The sequence below is a fragment of the Dipodomys merriami genome, unplaced genomic scaffold (genome assembly GCF_024711535.1).
Source record: "Dipodomys merriami isolate MVZ:Mamm:240054 unplaced genomic scaffold, mDipMer1.0.p SCAF_16, whole genome shotgun sequence".
In the NCBI taxonomy this organism is placed as follows: domain Eukaryota; kingdom Metazoa; phylum Chordata; class Mammalia; order Rodentia; family Heteromyidae; genus Dipodomys; species Dipodomys merriami.
The window spans coordinates 11,304,987-11,323,361 of record NW_027202937.1 but is presented as its reverse complement, the minus strand read 5'-3'; the positions used below and the strand labels follow the sequence as shown (position 1 = coordinate 11,323,361).

The 18,375-nt window shown below is 52.2% G+C and overlaps 1 protein-coding gene across 2 annotated transcripts; it reads right to left on the bottom strand.

The window, feature by feature from the left end:
• Positions 1-149: 149 nt before the first annotated feature.
• Positions 150-17,625, bottom strand: Vars1 (valyl-tRNA synthetase 1). 2 transcript variants are annotated; one of them, XM_070024102.1, is made up of 30 exons: positions 17,422-17,625; positions 16,820-17,239; positions 14,979-15,113; positions 14,750-14,888; positions 13,485-13,609; positions 13,313-13,400; positions 13,026-13,126; positions 12,763-12,890; positions 7,837-8,001; positions 7,532-7,613; positions 6,970-7,089; positions 6,777-6,885; positions 6,590-6,684; positions 5,911-6,001; positions 5,537-5,661; positions 5,353-5,456; positions 5,095-5,253; positions 4,901-4,991; positions 4,677-4,782; positions 4,515-4,585; positions 4,303-4,428; positions 3,901-4,005; positions 3,748-3,816; positions 3,582-3,660; positions 3,318-3,445; positions 2,846-3,001; positions 2,480-2,686; positions 2,291-2,402; positions 1,859-2,184; positions 150-295 (listed from the first exon to the last, which is right to left on the bottom strand). In XM_070024102.1, exons 2-30 carry the CDS (start codon positions 17,204-17,206, stop codon positions 227-229), a joined length of 3,798 nt encoding a protein of 1,265 aa, XP_069880203.1. In that variant the 5' UTR covers positions 17,207-17,239; positions 17,422-17,625; the 3' UTR covers positions 150-226. The 2 variants fall into 2 exon arrangements, with proteins under 2 accessions (XP_069880203.1, XP_069880204.1); XM_070024103.1 differs by having other exon boundaries at positions 13,313-13,397; positions 17,422-17,624.
• Between the last annotated feature and the right edge of the window lie 750 nt (positions 17,626-18,375).

Sequence of the window (18,375 nt, the reverse complement as noted above, 5' to 3'; positions counted from 1 at the left end):
ACAGACCCAGACAGACGCATCCCTCTACCATCACCCGTGCCTGGCTCAGGGCCTGCAGTGCTCCAGAGGGGCACACCGGCAGCTCTGAGGATCCGGAAGGCAGCCTTCTGTGTCTGCTCTGACCCCCGACCACATGCACACACAAGAGATGAATTTGTGGCAAAATATTTTATTGCTGCCCTCCCAATGGTGGACCACTGGGGCCTGAGGGTTGGAGCGGGGTGTGTCACAGCATCTTCTGGAATAGGGCGATGGCCTCATCCACCTTCCTGAGCTCTGCCTCTGTCTGTTGCAGCTGGGGGGAACAATGAGAGTGGGCAGCGTGGTGAGAATCCAGTCCTAAGAGAGGACCCGATCACCAGGACAGAGAGGGGTCCAAGCCGAGATGGGGAGCTCAGGAGCCGTGCACCTGAGGTTCCACCCGCAAGTCCCCTACCCAGCATTCCTCTCCCTTCCACCACGACCCTGACCGAGACCCTGGGTCTCTCTTTTTCAGAGTGGGCAGTGCTCAAGGACAAGGGACCTTGAGTAAATGCCCTGCCGAGCACCCCATTCAGGTAGGAAGGACTGGCTGCCCAAAGGTCATATAATCTTCACTTACAAAAGGCCAGCCGGGCGCCAGTGGCTCACGCCTGTAATCCTAGTTACTCAGAAGGCTGAGATGTGAGGATCACAGTTCAAAAAGCCAGCCTGGGCAGGAAACTCCGTGAGACTCTCATCTCCAATTAACCACCAGAAAACCAGAAGTGGCGCTGTGACTCAAGCCTCAGCCCCACAACCAAAAAAAAAAAAAAAAAAAAAAGGCTAGCTAGGTTCTGGTAGCTCATGCTCATAATCCTAGCTACTTAGGAGGCTGAGATCTCAGGATCCCGGCTCAAAGCCAGTCTAGGCAGCTGGGCAGGAAAAGTCCATGAGACTCTTAACTCCAACTAACCACCAAACAAAAAGCCAGAAATGGAGCTGTAGCTCAAGTGGTAGAATGATATCCTTGAGCAAAAAAGCTAGGGGACAGGCTGGGAAGGTGGCTCAGTGGTAGAGTGCCTGCTTTGCATGCATGAGGTCCTGGGTTCGATTCCTCAGCATCACATAAGCAAAAAGAAAAAAGCCAAAAGTGGCGCTATGGCTCAAGTGGTAGAGCGCTAGCCTTGAGCTGAAGAGCTCAGGGACAGCGCCCAGGCCCAGAGTTGAGGCCCCACAACTGACCCAAAAAAAAAAAAAAAAAAAGCTAGGTGACAATGGCCAAGCCCTGAGTTCAAACCCTAGGACTGGCATGTATGCACGCACACACACAAGCACACGAGCACATACACATCCCTAACTCTGTCTACTAGCAAGGGACACTGGAAGAATGGAGTCAGCTGGACTGAACTTCATCAACACTCTCTACACTTCAGTAGTCTTACTGTTATCTCTGGTCCTTGCACTTTACCCACTGATTCTCTTGGAAAATCCCGGAGGCAGAGGGTGTGCAGGGGGCCATACCAGGAGGCAAGCTTGGATTTCTGGGGTCAACCCAGTGGGCTATGGAAGTAGAAATAGGTTGTAGACTTGGAGCTCGACCACATGCGGGTCCTAACTCAGCCCCTGAAGTGAGTTTTGATGTTCTGGGTTGCAGGGTCTGGTCTACTAGGAGTGAGGTTCTAAGTCTATTTCTGTCCAATCTGCTGCATGACCAGGAATGGGGTCTTGGTCCCTAGCTGTCCTCATGTGTACAGGGAGGGGACTCCATGCTCAAGGCACCAGGGATCTGAACTCCTCCATGGATTGTCCAGGGTTGGCAGAGTCCAGCGTCAGAAGCAGGATTTGAAGACAGAAGAGGCGGGAGCCCTCCCACACCTGTGCAGCACCTAGCACACACCTTGGCGTCATCTGCCTCCTGGACTTCGAGGGGAACCTTGACAGAGTAGCCGGAGGCGGTGCGGCGCTCCCGCAGACGCTGGGCCTGCCTCTGCGCCTCACTTCGTTTGGCCTGCAGTTTGCTCAGTTCCCGGGCTGGATCCACTAGTCCCTGCAGCTGCAGGTGGATGGAGCAGCGGTCAGAGGCCAGAGCCACGGCGCAGCCCTGGGGTGCAGGGGCCCCCAAGGCCAGGACAGCCACCACACCCGCGCTGGCCAGCGCCTGCACATATCCAGACACCGCGGAGGCCACAGCACCCGTGGCCTCATCAGCCACTTCCAGGAAACCTGCAGGGGAGGGAGGAAGGTGAGGCCTGGCCCCAAGGATTCAGGACACTTGGTAGCTGCAGCAGGACTCTCAATGGGCAGGGGGTCTTGGGGGCCTGAAGCTCACAGTCGGGCCGGATCCGGGTCAGGTTGTAGTCGGCACGTAGGGAGCGCACAGCTCTAGTGATGCTTAGCGCGAGTTCAAGGGAGGCTTCTGCTTCAGTGTCCTTCCAGGAGCACTGTGGGCAGAGAGGAGAGGAGGTGGTGAAGGAGGCTGTGGAGTGGACCAGAGCCCTCTCCAGATCACACTCCATACCTCTGCAGGCTCTGGATAAGGGGTAATGCAAAGGCTAGCGGGAGCTTGTGGTGTCCGTCGGGGAAGCCTCTGGAACAGCTCCTCCGTCACAAAGGGCATGAAGGGTGAGAGCAGCCGCAGGCCAACGTCCAGACAGGTGTAGAGGGTCTGGCGGGCGCTCTCAGCTGCCGCCTGGTCTGCTCCATTCAGTACTGGCTTTATGCACTCCTAGAGAGGGATGGGGAGGCCCAGGGCTCAGGGTGGGGGGGTCTAGTCTCAAGCTCTCATGTGCCTGTGAGGACTGAGGAGAGATCAGGTTGACTCAGCCTCAGAGCCGGGCACAGGCACAGCTGCTCCCACGCTCCACCCCACTGATCTGCTTCTCACCAAGTACACGTCGCATAGCTCATAGAGCCAAAAACTGTACTGAGCAGTGGTGATGGCTGGGAAATCATAGGCCTGGAAACCTTCATTGCTAAGCCGCACAGCCTCGGTCAGCCGGCTGCGGATCCAGCGGTCCACCAGGCTCTCGTGGCCTCCAGGCTGCAGGGAAGAAGACTATCAGCAGCAGGCCACCACAGGCCTGGGGAGAAGGAATCAGACTCCACAGGGTAGGAACCGTGGGCGACTCTATATTCCTACTGGGGCCCAAGGCACCCAAGCATGTGCCCAGGCCCTGGCCACCTTGGGAGGACCAATGCCTCCAACTGTCTGCTTTAATCTATCCCACTGGCATTGGGGCGAGGCCCTTTTGGCTATAATCCTGTCATAACCTTGGAGTCTGCTTGGTGCCTAAAAGGTAGAGATGCAGCCCATGTGACATGAGAATTACCAACTTTACCACCCACTAGGCCCTCACCTTGGAGGTGGGTGAGGGCACAAAACCCTTCCCAAGGCCACGGAGGGCAAACTTGGTGGCGTTCCAGAGCTTGTTGCAGAAGTGGCGGTAACCCAGAATCCGGTTCACATCCAGGTTGATGTCCCGCCCTGGGAGACGGGTGAGCATGAGTCCTTCCAGTCCTCCCTCCTAGCCAGACCCACAGGGACCCAGGGCAGAGGGTGGGTGGGCCCCAAGGAAGGAGGCTACAGTAGGTGAAAGGGAGGGGAGGTGTGCAGGCCATACCCTGAGATGTGTAGGCACAGAGTCCAAAGCGGAGGGCATCAGTGCCACACTCAGGAATCCCTACCGGGAAGTCGGCTTTCTGCAGTAAGAGGCAAACGGAGCAGTGTCCCTGGTCAGCTCTGCCCACCTTCTGCTGGGCTCCACCCCAAGGCCCTGCCCTCCATACCTGCCCTTCTCTAGCTTTCTCCACCTCACTGGGATCCAGGTTGCTATTCAGTAATTGGTCATGAAGGCCCTGAAAGGGAGGAGCGGTCAGGTAGTCAGACAGCTGTGCCCACAGCCCCACAGCCGTTCTCAGCTGGCCCAGCACCTGCCTTACCTGCAAGGAGACTCCATGGATGACGTCCAGGGGGTCGATGACGTTGCCTAGAGACTTGCTCATCTTCCTGCCATGAGCATCACGCACGATAGCATGCAGGTAGACCTGCAGAGCAGGCAGTGGGGAGGCCACCAAGGCTGAGTCCTCTCTTCCAGTCTCAGTGCCCTCCACCAGGCTCTACTTCTCCGACCTCAAGCCCCTCTGTGCCTACAAGCTTTATGTCACTTGCTGGCACTCCCACCTCACCCCGGGCCAGGACACAGGAATTGCTAAGTGTAGCTGAGGCCCCACAAATCAGGCTCACCCAGAGCCATCCTGAAGCCAGTCTGTGTTCCCACCCATGGGGAGCCTGAGAACAGGTAAGGAGAGTGGAGGCTGTGGGAGGCGTGGTCACTTTCCTACCTCTCTGAAAGGCAGCCTGCCAGTGAGCTTTAGGCCGAGCATGACCATCCGGGCCACCCAGAAGAAGAGGATATCATGACCTGTTTCCAGCAGTGTCCCTGGGTAGAACACACTGAGGTCTTCGGACTAAAAGCAGAGCAGGGTGTGAAGGGCAGCCAAGTATCCCCACTTCCAAGACCTCACCCCAACCCAGCCGAGACCCAGGAACACACCTGATTGGGCCAGCCCAAGATGGAGAAGGGGAAGAGACCAGAAGAGAACCAGGTGTCCAATACATCCTCATCTGAGAAGAACAGAACAAAGGTCACTGATCAGAGGCGGTTGTAGAGAGGGTCAGAGACTCAGCTGTCCCCACCCACAAGGCCCTGCCTTGCCTTGCTGGAGGCTGATCTTGTCGGGGGATACTCCAAACTCTTTGGCTGCCTTCTCCCGCGCCTCTGCCTCACTGCGTCCACTCACCCAGTATCGCCCATCAGGGTCCTGTCACAAATGGAGTGAGTACCCAGAGGGGTGCCTTCGCCTTGCCCTGTCCCCTTCCCCAACCGACGGCTCAACAAACCATGGCGCCCACACATGTTTAGCCCGGTGCCATCCTCACCTCCCCAGGGGGCACTGTGGGATCATCAACAGTAACAAAGTAGGCTGGAATGCGATGGCCCCACCACAGCTGCCGGGAGATGCACCAGTCCCTGCAAATGGCGACATGGGGAACCAGGGAGGCCGTGAGGAGCCCCTGCCTGGGCCCCTTACCCTCGCTCAGCTACACTCTTCCCCCTGAGAGGGTCTACACACCGGATGTTGTCCATCCAGGAATGCCATGTCCGTTGATGGGCCTCAGGCAGGATACGGAGGTCGCCCCGGGTCACAGCAGCGCTGGCAGCCTGGGCCATCTCCCCACAACGCACGTACCACTGCGGCCTTAGCAGAGGCTCCACCACATCCTTGGAACGGCTAGAGGTACAGGTGGGGTAGAGAGGCCAGGCAGTCAGCCCGAGAAGCTCCCACCCACCCTTTCCCCGGCCCCCGCCCCGCCCTGGCCCCTGCCCTCACTTGCAAAGCGGCACCACCATGGGGTTGTCCTCAACGCCACGGAACAGTCCCTGCTCTTTCAGGGCTGCCAGCACTGCCTTCCTGGCCTCAAACCTGGGCATGTTCTGGAAGAGAGGACTGTCACGGTGATGCCTAGATACCCCTCAGCCTCCTCCAACTTGGACCCATACCCTGGCAACCTTACCAGGAAAGGTGGGGGCACGTTTACGAGGGCCCCACGGGAGTCCATGATGCTGATGGCTTCCAGCCCATGCCGCTGCCCGACCTCATAGTCATTCTGGTCATGTGCAGGGGTGATCTTCACAGCACCTGGAGTACACGGAGGGGTGCCAGGTCCCAGGTGACTGAAAAGCTCCTTCCCACACTCACCCTCCATGCTGAAGGATATGGCGCCAAGACCTCCATAGCCACTACTTCACTAATAAGTTTCCTAAGACCCAGCCCCAGTCCTGCCTGATCAGGGGAAGATTATTTTCTCTTTGAGAGAGGAGAGGGAGGGCTGAGGTACACCTTGTGGGCTTCCCTCCTTTAAGAGCACCAAGCAGGCCCCCTGCTCACCTGTGCCAAACTCCATGTCCACAAACTCATCGAAAACAATGGGGAGGCTCCGAGACAGGAACGGGTGGATCAGGCTCTTCCCCTTCAGATGCTGGGGACAGAGATGATAAAAACGCACTAAGAAGCCAGGTACCGGTGGCTCATACAAGTAATCCTACTCAGAAAGCTGAGATCTAAAGATTGAGGCTCAAAGCCAGCCCAGACAGGGAAGTCCAGGAGACATTAATCTCCAATTAACTACTCAACAAGCCAGAAGTGGTGCTATGGCTCAAAGTGGTAAGCACTAGCCCTGAGCACAAAAAGTTCATGGAAAACACCCAGGGCCTGAGTTCAAGCTCAAGACTGGTGTGTGTGCGCACATGCGCGCACTCAGAGGCACGGGACCCTGCTAAGTTATAATGTCAGTTAACTATCATATGGCAAAATATACTTTATTTTAAAAACAAAAAACTGCACACAGGACTGGGCCTGAGTCTGATTAACCTGTAACACTCAAACACCCCTGAATGGTGTGACAACTTCATCTTCAGGGCTGGGAAAGGATCTAGAAGATGAGTTTCGTACCCAATCTTCCTGGGGCATAGCCATGGGCCTCAATACCCACCTCCCTTGCCCCATAAATGGGGGAACCTTTTGAGAATGGCATCTTTTCCCAGCCGTGAGCAGCACCCTACCTTACCTTATACCTGGGATCATTGGGGTGCACAGCCACAGCCACGTCTCCCAGCATGGTCTCAATCCGAGTTGTTGCCACCACTACCTCCTCGTTGTGGTCTGGAGGGACGAAGGCTTTGTGGTTTCAGCCCTGGTTTGTTTCCCTTAACTCCAACCCACTCAGCCCAGATCTTGGTGCCCTTGGCTCTCACCTGAGCCTTCCACCTTATAGGCAAAGGACACAAGGACCCCAAACTCCACTTTCTCCTTGTAACCAGGTACTGAGAGTAGGGTTCGGCCCGTCAGCTCTTTTTTATCGACCTATACGTAAGATGGACATTTAGAGTAGTGGCCCAGTGGCTGGGGTGAGGGATGGAGATGAAAGGCTTGGGAGTAGGGGTGTACCTCAATATCAGAGATCGCGGAGTTGAGTGTGCAGGACCAATTAACCAGGCGGGTACTGCGGTAGATGACACCTTCTTCATGAAGCCGGACAAAGGCTTCAGTCACAGCTGTTGACAATTTCTGGGCAGAATAGGGAGAGGTAAGAGAACTGGGTCTTCGTACTTGGCAGACCCCCACCCCAGGGAACAGGACCCAGTGATATGTGGCTGGTCCAGAGTCCCAACAGGTGACACACTTTCCCTGAATGGGAGAAGGGCTTATAGGAGCATTAGGACAGGTGTCAAGCCTGAGGATTCTGGGGCATCAGGGCAGCCACACAGCAGGAGTCATGAGCTGGGCAAAGCATCCTGGGAGCTCAGGCGCCAGGAGGAAGGTGGTCTGATTCCATCCACGTGGGGAACTCTAGAGCTCTTAAGCAGCCATCTGGTGAGATGGGAGGTGCTAAAGATCTCTGTGGTGTCCTAGCAACCGGCATCTCCTAGGGGTGTTTATACGTGTGCCATCCCTTGTCCCACTCAAGAAGCCTCTCACTCCCATCCCAGCAGAGACCCTGCCTGCTCACTGGGTCCATAGTGAAACAGGCTCGATCCCAGTCCAAGGAGCTGCCAAGCTTCTTTAGCTGGTGGTAAATCCGGTCGCCCTTCCTAAGTAGACAGAAAGACCAGGATCAGCACTCAGGTCTGGGCTTGAGGGAAGCATGACAGGATGCTGTGAGCATCATTCACAACCCTAAAATTGACCAGGGCCTGGAACCAACTGACCCCTGGGATCTGTGGGACGGTATGGGTAGAACCCTGCAGGCAAGGTCATGGTAGGGATGGAGAGGCAGGGCTTTGGGGCCTGCAGTAATGAATGTGGTGTACTCACTCCTCCTTCCACTTCCAGACCTCCTGAAGAAAGGCCTCTCTGCCCAGTTGGTGCCGGTTCAGCCCCCGCTCTCGCCATAGTTTCTTCTCCACCACCACTTGGGTGGCAATGCCTGCATGGTCACAGCCTGGGTTCCACAGGGTGGTCTCCCCACGCATGCGGTGCCTATGGGAGGGTGTGAAGACCTGAGTGTGAGCCAGGTGCTAGAGCCTGGCAGCAAAGAGCTTCTAGGCAGGGAGACAATAGATGTGCAGGGCAGACTTGGAACCCTAGAGTTCTAAATCTAATCAGGGGGAAGATTCACAAGAATAGCCAAGCAATCCAGAAAAGAGCAAAGAGGAGGCTCTGGCCCAAGTAGATAGCAAATTGTGAGGAAATTATGCTTAGTGAAATAGGGTATCATCAGGAAAAAAGTAACAAATTAAGAAAGCAAAACAGTAGGGGAAATGGATCAAAGCAAAGTAAGCATCTGTGAAGGGCAGCAGTCCATATTAATAGGTAAGGATAAAGGATTGTGTAAGTTTTTTTTGAGATAAGCTAATTATTTGAAAAAAACCTACAGACACAAATAAATTGTATACACACTGAAGTACTTAACAATAAGCAACCAAAACTACGAGAAAAACATAGAAAGTAAGTTTCCAAAAATTGGGAGGGAAAAATAAAAGGAAAAAATAACATGTGAATAGGAGGGGACTTCTGTAGTAAGATACAAAAGCTGTATTCAAAATAACATTATTGAGAAACTGGCTAGATTCAGGCTAATGCCAGAAACTACCTCCCAGTAGAATTAAAAGACATGAGCACTAGTCCATTTTGGATAAAATGAAAGTAATGTTTTAGGGAATTAATCAACTGGAGACAGTAATATTTTTTGGGTGTGACATCCTTTTAGAATTACTAGGTACAGCCAGGCTGCTGGTGGCTCACACCTGTAATCCTAACTATTCAAGAGGCTGAGATCTGAGGATTGCAGTTCAAAACCAGCCCAGGCAGGAAAGTCCCTGAAACTCTTATCTCCAATAAACCACTAGAAAACTGGAAGTGGCACTGTGGCTCAAGTGGTACAGCACTCGCCTTGAGCTGAAGAACTCAGGGACAGCACCCCGGTCCAGAGTTCAGGCTCCATGACTGATAAAAAAAAAAAAAAAAAAAAAAAGAATTACTAGGTATACATAAAAGTGGTGGAGAGGACTGGAATATAGCTCAGAGGCAAAGCATTTGTCTAGCAAGTACAACATCCTGGGCTGGATCCCTAGTAACAAAAAAGAAAAGAAAAGACTAAAAAAACTCCACAAAAACCCAAACAACAAAAGCAAAAGTGGTGGAAAGAAAATTACTACAGCCAGGTGCCGGTGGCTCATATGCCTGTAATCCTAGCTACTCATGAGACTGAGATCTGAAGATCATGGTTCAAAGCCAGCCCCAGAAGGAAACTCCGTGAGACTCATCTCCAATTAACTACCGGAAGTGGAGCTGAGGCTCAAGTGGTAGAGTGTGAGCCTCAGCCTGAAGAGCTCAGGGACAGCTCCCAGGCCGAGTTAAAAAAAACTGTAACATTCATACATTACTTTTAATGACTCATGATTTACTGGGTTCAATCCTCAGTACCAAAAAGGAAAAGACTAAAAACCAAAAAAACAAAAACTCAAAGAACAATAATTAAAAAATGATGGAGAGAAAATTACAAAAAACTATAACATCCATACCTTATTTTTAATGACTCATTCAAATGGCTAGTCATGATTTTACCCTGCTATGTTCAGACCTTGCAGATAGAAGTATGCTCAAGAATTGGTCCTTAAGGGCTGGGAAGATGGCTCAGTGGTAGAGCGCTTGCCTTGCATGCCTGAGGCCCTGGGTTCGATTCCTCAGCACCACATAAGCAAAAAGAAAAAAGCCGGAAGTGGCGCTGTGGCTCAATTGGTAGAGTGCTAGCCTTGAGCTGAAGAGCTGAGGGACAGCGCCCAGACCCACGACCGGACCCAAAAAAAAAAAAAAAAGAATTGGTCCTTAAATGCCAGAAAATACCCAAACATATTTAATGCACTCCAAGATCGTTATTAGGTATAACTATTAAAGAAATGAAACACGTGGCTGGACCGATGGTTCAGTGGTAGAGAGCTTGCTTATCAAGCATGAGACCCAGCAGTACAAAGAGGAAAACTATAACCACAATAAAAGTAGTTTCACTAGAAGCACCTCTTGAAAGTTCATATAAACTTGATTCACACACACACGCACGCAAGCACGCACGCACGCACGCACATATGGCAGCCAGGAGCTGGTTGTTCATGCCTGTAAGCCTAGCTATAAAAGAGGCTGAAATCTGAGAATCCTGGTCAGTCAGCCTGGGCAGAAAACTCCATGAGACTTTTATCTCTAATTGGCCACTTAATAAGTAACCAGAATTAGAGGTAGGTCTCAAGTGGTAGAGAACCAGCCTTGAACAGAAAAGCTTAAAGATAGTCCCCAGGCCCTGAGTTTAAGCCCCAATACTGGCACACACAAAAAAAGTTAGGAGATGGGTACTGGTAGCTCATGCCTGTAATTCAACTCAGGAGATTGAGATCTGAGGATTGTGGTTCAAAGCCAGCCAGGAAAGGAAAGTTCATGAGACTGTTATCTCCAGGAAACCAGAAGTAGTAGAATGCTAGCCTTGATCAAAAGAGCTCAGGGACAGCACCCAGACCCCAAGTTCAAGCCTCATAACCAATACAACAACAAAAAAGTCAGGACTATTTGTAGAAAAATACCCCTATTCCTGGAGTAAGGAGAAGGAAAAAAATATATATAGTTAACAACTCAATTACTTGCTTTTTATAATCTTCTATTTGATAGAGTCATTTAAGGTTTTATTTCAGCTCATTTTTTGGTTATCTTTTCCCTCATGCTAGAGTTTTTTTTTTTTTTTTTTGTCGGTCGTGGGGCTTGAACTCTGGGCCTGGGCGCTGTCCCTCAGCTCTTCAGCTCAAAGCGAGCGCTCTACCACTTGAGCTACAGCGCCACTTCCGGTTTTCTGGTGGTTTATTGGAGATAGGAGTCTCACGGTCTTTCCTGCCCGGGCTGGCTTTGAACCCAGATCCTCAGATCTCAGCCTCCTGAGTAGCTAGGATTACAGGCGTGAGCCACCAGCGCCCGGCTCATGCTAGGGTTTTGAACTCAGAGCCCAGGACTTGCTAGGCAGGTACTCTTAACACTTCAGCCACGGGGCTGGGAAGATGGCTCAGTGGTAGAGTGCTTGCCTTGCATGCCTGAGGCCCTGGGTTCGATTCCTCAGCACCACATAAGCAAAAAGAAAAAAGCCAGAAGTGGCACTGTGGCTCAAGTGGTAGAGCGCTAGCCTTGAGCTGAAGAGCTGAGGGACAGCGCCCAGGCCCAGAGTTCAGGCCCCATGACTGGACCCCCAAAAAAACAAAACAAAACAAAACAAAACCCAACACTTCAGCCACATCCCCAGCCCTTTTTTGCTTTAGTTGTTTTTCAAATAGGGTATCAAACTTTTTCTGAGGCCAGCTTTGAGCTGTGAACCTCCTTAACTATGCCTCCTGAACAGCTGGGATTGCAGGCATGTACCACCATGTTTGGTCCTCAAATGTAATTTTTATTCTAAAATGTTGATGTAAATCTATTCCATTGAAAGGAGCTGGGCATGGTGGTGTGTATTTGGGAAGCTGAGACAGGAGAATCATCTAAGAGCTGGAGAGTAGCCTAGGCATAGAGTGAGATCTCAGCTCCAACAACAACAACATCGAGAGAGAGAGAGAGAGAGAGAGAGAGAGAGAGAGAGAGAGAGAGAGAGAGAGAGGGAGAAGGGGGAGGAGGAGGAGGAGGGAGAGGGAGAGGGAGAGGGAGAGGGAGAGGGAGAGGGAGAGGGAGAGGGAGAGAGAATATGAAGGGAGTCTATATGGAAGGAAAAATCTATGTAACTCAGACTGGTAAGAAACACAAGATCCTCCTATCTTCATCTCTGTATGCTGGGATTATAGATATGTATTATCATGCCCTGTATAAAGTTATTAATTTCCATAGGTGTATGGATATGTAAATAAAATAAGAAAGATTGGAAAGATACATATATCCAAGTGACAATACTTATTTCTCTTTTTCTCTTTTGTTGGTGTGGGTCTTAAACTCTGAACCAGGTGCTGGTGACTCACACCTATAATCCTAACTACTCTGATAGTTGAGTTCTGAGGGTCTCATTCCAAAGCCAGATTGGACAGACAAATCTTAGAGACTCCTATTGCCCATTGACAAGTAAAATTATGGAACTGGCTCAAGTGGTACAGAGCCAGCCTTGATCGAAAAAGCTGAGCGAGGCCTGAAATTTAAGCTCTATTAAAAAAAAAAAAAAGTTGCAGGGAGCCAGTGGCTCACGTCATAATCCTAGCTACTCAGGAGGCTGAGATCTGAGGATTGCAGCGTAAAGCCAGCCCGGGCAAGAAACTCTGTGAGACTCTCATCTCCAATAAACCATTAGAAAACCGGAAGTGGCACTGTGGCTCAAGCGATAGAGCATTCACCTTCAGCTGAAGAGCACAGGACAACACTCAGACCCAGAGTTCAAGCCCACGACCGATTAAAAAAAAAAAAAAAAACAGTTCTCCTGGACTGGGAGGTATACTCAGTGATGGCATGTATATTTCATATGCAAGAGGTATTGAGCTCAATTTCTACCACTATTAAATAAAATGTAAAATAATGTTTTTTCTTAGTAAACAAAGAAGGGAGAAGAGAGGGAGCTGGTCTAAGTGCTATTCAGGATGAGATTACTTGACTAGAAGAGGCAACTAAAAAGCAGAGGGAGTCTGGAGAGAGAGGTGGAGTGCCACTGGGGGGCAGAACAAGGCCAGCACAGGCCTGGTCAGGAAAGAGGAGCCAGGGAGGGCAGAGGGCACCAGCTGGAGGCAGACAGGAGCTCACCATCGAGTCAGGGAGTCCTGGATGGCGTTGGTGAGCGCATGACCCAGGTGCAGGGAGCCTGTCACGTTGGGGGGTGGGATGCACATCATGAAGACCCCTCGGGGATTTGGTGCTGACACATTAGGACGCTGATGACGGAGAAGGATGGGCACATGCTAAGGTCTCATGTCACCTCACCTAGCCCCCTCCCAGGCCATGGCTCCTTTAGCCCTGCCCTTCCCCACTCCATACTCCTTAGGGCCTTGGCGACAGTGACTGCTCACCCCATATTCCGGCTTGAAGAAGCCCTGCTGCTCCCACCAAGGGTACCAGGCAGCCTCCACATACTGAGGGCTGTAGGAGTCCGGCATGGTGCCACTGACATCTGGGGAAAGGAGGGGAGAACTCAGTGCTGAGGCTGGGTGCAGCCAGCACAAAAGAGCCTCTGGCACAGGCAGCTGAATGATCTGCAAACCCTTACAAAACCTGGAAGATGCCAGGACAGGGCAACAAGGGGAGAAAACTTGGGAAGGAATAGCTAAGGGGGCGGGGGGTGGTTCCCTCCTAGTACCTTTCTTTTCCCCAGGTGGGGTTGGGAGGTCATAGGTAATGACTCCAAGCTCCCGCTTCTCCTTCTTCTCTTGTTTCGGTTTCTTCTGCTTGGGAGGGAGAGAGTAGAAGCTAGACATCTACCACCCCACACAGAACCCAGCCTTCTCCCAACTCCTCCTGTGGCCTCTCACCTCTCCAGGGGGTGGCTGCTGCTGTTGGTTCTTCTGCTTTTGTTGGAATTTCTCTAGCTTCTCCCGTTTCTTTGCCTCTTTTTTGAGTTGAGCAGCTGTCTTTGGGGGTGCAGGGACCTCAGGACCTGGAGAGAGGCACAGAAGTTCAGACTTAGCCTGCTGGCAATCCTCTACCAATAGTGCTATTTCAGCTGCCCAAGGCTTGTGGTGAGCTGACCTCCTACCTCCCACTCCCATAGGACCCAGTGATTCACTCATTCCTAAGATAAACAAGAGTGTGGGTTGGGAGCTGGTGGCTCACACCTGTAATTATAGCTACTCAAGAAGTTGAGATCTGAGGACTGAGGTTCAAAGCCAGGCCAGGCAGGAAACTCTGTGCAATTCTTCTTCTTCTTTTTTGGTCAGACCTGGGGCTTGAAGTCAGGGCCTGGGCACTGTCCCTGAGCTTCATTCCCTCAAGACTAGCACTCTACCACTTAAGTCACAGCATTACTTCCAATTTTTTCTGTTTATGTGATACTAAGGAATTGAACCCAGGGCTTTATGCATGCTAGGCAAGTACTCTCCACTAGGCCACATTCCAAGCCTCATCTGTGAAATTCTTTTTTTTTTTTTTTGTCAAACGTGGGGCTTGAACTTGAGGACCGGGCGCTATCCCTGAGCTCTTCAGTTCAAGGTGAGTGCTCTACCACTTGAGCCACAGCGCCACTTCTAGTTTTCTGGTAGTTAACTGGAGGTAAGAGTCTCACGGACTTTCCTGCCTAGGCTGGCTTTGAACTGTGATCCTCAGATCTTAGCTTCCTTAGTAGCTAAGATTATAGGAGTGAGCCACTGGTGCCCAGCTCATCTGTGAAATTCTTTTTTTTTTTTTTTCTTTTCTTTTCTTTAAAAATCAGTCCTAGGGCCTTAATTCTGGGCCCGGGCATTGTCCCTGAGCTCTTCAGTTCAAGGCTAGCACTCTATCACTTAAGCCACAACGCCACTTCCAGCTTTTTTCTGCTTATGTGGTGCTGAGGAATCGAACCCGGGGCCTCATGCATGCGAGGCAAGCACTCTACCACTGAGCCACCTTCCCAGCCCCTCATCTATGAAATTCTTATCACCAATTAACACACACACACACACACACACACACACACACACACACACACACACACACACACACACACACACACACACACACACACACACACACACACACACACACACAGAACGTGGGTTACATGGCAGACCTCAGAAAAGCCCTTACCCCCAACCCCCTTCACCTGGCTGTTGAGAGAGAGACTTGGACCCTGAGTATAGAACCACTTCTCCCAGCACGGCTCGGAACTCTGGCTGCCGGACACAAGTGATAAACCAGCGAGTCACATTACCCCAGATCCGGCGGGCAGAGGGGTCCAGGACCTGTCAGGGAACAGAAATAACTATCATTCACCCTACAGTGAAGTCTAACAGAAGTGCTCTGGTTCCTCCCCCCAGACTCAAGTGACTTACGTATCGGAAAGGTAGCAGCAAGGCTGTCACAGCAGCTAGGTCAGCCAGAGTGGGGGCATCTCCAGCCAGGTAGGTGTGCAGTCGAAGCCACTCCTCCAAGGGGCTCAGGGCCTTACCCAGGGCCCCCAGTGCAGCCTAACAAGAAGAGAAAGGGGTGTGAAACAAAGCTTGCCCACTTCAATCTCACCCCATCCTATGTGGCTTCCCTTCTCTCCCCAAAATCACCATCTGAGGCCAGTTCCTTCTTCATACAAATGATCATAACAAAAATACTTCTAGCCGGGCCAGGCGCTGGTGGCTCACGCCTGTAATCCTAGCTACTAAGGAGGCTGAGATCTGAGGATCACAATTCAAAGTCAGCCCAGGCAGGAAAGTCCATGAGACTCTTATCCCCTTAATTAACCATCAGAAAATCAGAAGTGGCACTATGGCTCAAGTGGTTAAGTGTTCGCCTTGAGCTGAAGACCTGAGAGACAGTACCATACCCAGAGTTCAAGCTTCACAACAACAACCAAAAAAACCCAAACAAACAAACAAAAACCTTCTAATCTGGGCACTGTTGGGTCATGCCTGTAATCCTAGCTACTTAGGAGCCTGAAATCTGAGGATCAAGGTTCAAAGTCAGCCTGGGCAGGAAAGTCCATAAGACTCTTATCTCCAATTAACCACCAGAAAACAGGAAGTGGTGTTGTGGCTCAAAGTTGTTGAGTGCTAGCCTTGAGTAAAGAGCTCAGGGACAGCACCCAGGCCTCAAGTTCAAGCCCCACAACCAACCAAAAAAAAATCCAAAAGAACAACAACAACAAAAAAATCTCACTTTCTAAGTGGAGATGTTGCTCAGTGGTAGAATGCGTGCATGGCGCGCAAGGTGCCCTGAAAAGTATAGCTGTTATATGTAAATCTATGTATTTTTGATTTATCCAACAACTCCCTACTGAACACTTTTTGCATGGAAGTTGGACTAAGGATTATATGAAGAAACCTAGTAATTGCAGGATTTAGAGCATCAACAAATATTTCCCACTTAGGGAACAACAAATGAGCAAATACGTGAAGCATTATTCTATTTTTTTCTGAACTTTTATGAAGAAAAACATGTTGGCTGAGAGTATAACTTGAGGAAAGGCACTCACTCTATTTTAGCTGGATGATCACAGTATGAGGAAGCAAGCCCAGATATACATGTCAAATTCATTTGTTCAGTCCCTCACTGCAGAAATACTAAGCATTCACCATATGCTGCTACTCTTCAGGAGGCACAGTTTTTTTGTGTTTTTTGGTTGGTCATGGGGGCTGAACTCTGGGCCTGGGTGCTATCCCTCAGCTCTTCAGCTCAAGTCTAGCATCCAATCACTTAAGCCACAGTGCCACTTCCGGCTTTTTTCTGTTTATGTGGTGCTGAGGAATTGAACCCAGGGCCTCATGCATGTGACGCTAGCACTCTACCAGAGCCAACTTCCCAGCCTAGAGGCACAGTTTTGTTCCTTTTGGCTGGTCATGGACCTTGAACTCAGGACCTGGACACTGTCTCTGAGCTGTTTTAAGGCTAGCACTCTACCACTTGAGCCACAGCTCTAATTCCAGCTTTTCCGTGGTTAACTGAAGATAAGAGTCTCATGAACTTTCCTACCCAGATTGGCTTTCAACTGTGATCCTCAGATCTCAGCCTCCTGAGTGGCTAGGATTACAGACCATGATACCTTGCAGGAGACAGAGTTTTAAGTACATTAAGGCAAAGCCCTACTCTAGTCTTTTCCTCTATTTTCCTGTCTCATAATTCATTCCAATCCTTGCTTCCTTCTTCAGAATGTCTCCCTCCAGGGTTTGTCTTCTCTTCTCACCTGGGAGTCCTGAGCAGGGCTTCGGAGTCCCAGAGCTGGTAGTGTTGCCCCACAAGCAGCTGGTATGAGCTCCGTGTCTGCATAACTGACCCACTGTTGGACAAGGACAGCTGCCCGGCTACCTCCAGGGCCTCCTAGACCTGCTGGCCACAGGAGCTGAGCCACAGCTGTGGCCCCCCACACCCAGAGGCCACCGGGTCCCTGCTCCAGGGCAGGCAGGCGAGGTGGGGGAAAGGGAGTCCGGCTGGTAGGGGGTGGCTGGAGACAGATGCGAGGGTGGGGTCCTCCCCAGCCCGGGCCCTCTCCAGCCTCCCCATAGCGAGCCGCTATGAGGGCTCGGAGGCTGGGGAACGCATCTGGATGAGGGGAGACGTAGAGGATGGACATGGTCTTGCAGAGGTCCGAACGAGACGGAGAGACCTACGGAGGAGAGGCAGAGAGACGCTGAGGGACCGTGGAAGTCCGACACTTCAGGAGAAGGGTCCCTCAAGGCGCTGCTCGGTCGCAGCTGTCTGAATGGGCCTCGGATGCGGAGGGTGGCGGTGACAGGGGGGAGCGTCCTCTGGATTTGGGGGCCCGGGGAGCAGGCCGCGCGTACGTACTGGAGGGAGGCGGTCTCACGGAGCTGGGAGTCCACCTGGCAGCTGGTTTCTGCCACGGCTGGACGGGTGGGGAGGCCGGGGCAGAGGAGCGGGCCGGCGGAGATGGTGGGCGGTTCTCCGGAGACCCCAGCTCACTGCGCCGCCACAGGGGCAGCCTGCACCCACGTGTCCGCCGCCCCCCCTTTGTGACAGCGAGCGTTTCCGGGACCGCGGGGCCTGGCGGGGGCGGCCGTGCGCCCGCCTGCGATGCGCGCACTTGCCCGCCCGGCCTGCCTCGGGCACCGGCCGCCGCCGCCCGCCCGCCCGCCCGCCCGCCGAGCTCACGAGAGAATGCGCGGGGCGCAGGCGCGGGGCGTGAGGATCCCGCTCCCGTACCCCACCGGCGGCGCCACGCTCCGGTCAGGCGTCGGCGAGGACACCCCGAGGGGTCCTCGGGCCGGGCCGCTGCGGGCGGGGCCGGCCGGCGGCGGGGCAGCCAGCGCGGGAGGAGCCGGCCGGCTAGGATGCTGGCATGTCCGCGAGGTCCTCACAGCCTAGAATGGCTGAGTGGGGAACTTAGCTGCAGAACAAAGGAATGACTAAGTTAACTGCCAAGCCCAGGTGGCTCACGCCGGTAATGCCAGCTGCTCCGGAGGCTGAGCGCTGAGGATAGCGTTCGGAAGCCAGCCCAGGCAGGAAAGTCCTGAGACTCTACTCTCCATTTAACCAGCGAAGTGCTAGGAGAGGTGTGGCGCGAGGGGGCTTGAATTCAACCCCAGAACGGTACACAACATCCCCCCCCAAAAAAAAACAAACCCCCCACAAGACTTAGTAACCTCCCCACGGTACAAGTTTCGTCATTTGTATTTATCATTCAGAAAAACTTAGCTGGAGTCTGGTGGCTCATGCCTGTAACCCCTAGCTACTCAGGAGGCAGAGATCTTGAAGATCGGTTCAAAGCTAGAACTGGAATAT

What these genes read in the sequence shown, in the direction of transcription:
- Vars1 (XM_070024102.1), bottom strand. Translation starts at nt 17,206, where the DNA reads ATGTCCATCCTCTACGTCTCCCCTCATCCAGATGCGTTCCCCAGCCTC. An exon ending in CAGGACTCCCTGACTCGATG is followed by an intron (nt 8,002 to 12,762) that starts GTGAGCTCCTGT and finishes ACCCTCCCATAG; the next exon opens with GCACCGCATGCGTGGGGAGA. An exon ending in CCAATGATCCCAGGTATAAG is followed by an intron (nt 6,002 to 6,589) that starts GTAAGGTAGGGT and finishes CTCTGTCCCCAG; the next exon opens with CATCTGAAGGGGAAGAGCCT.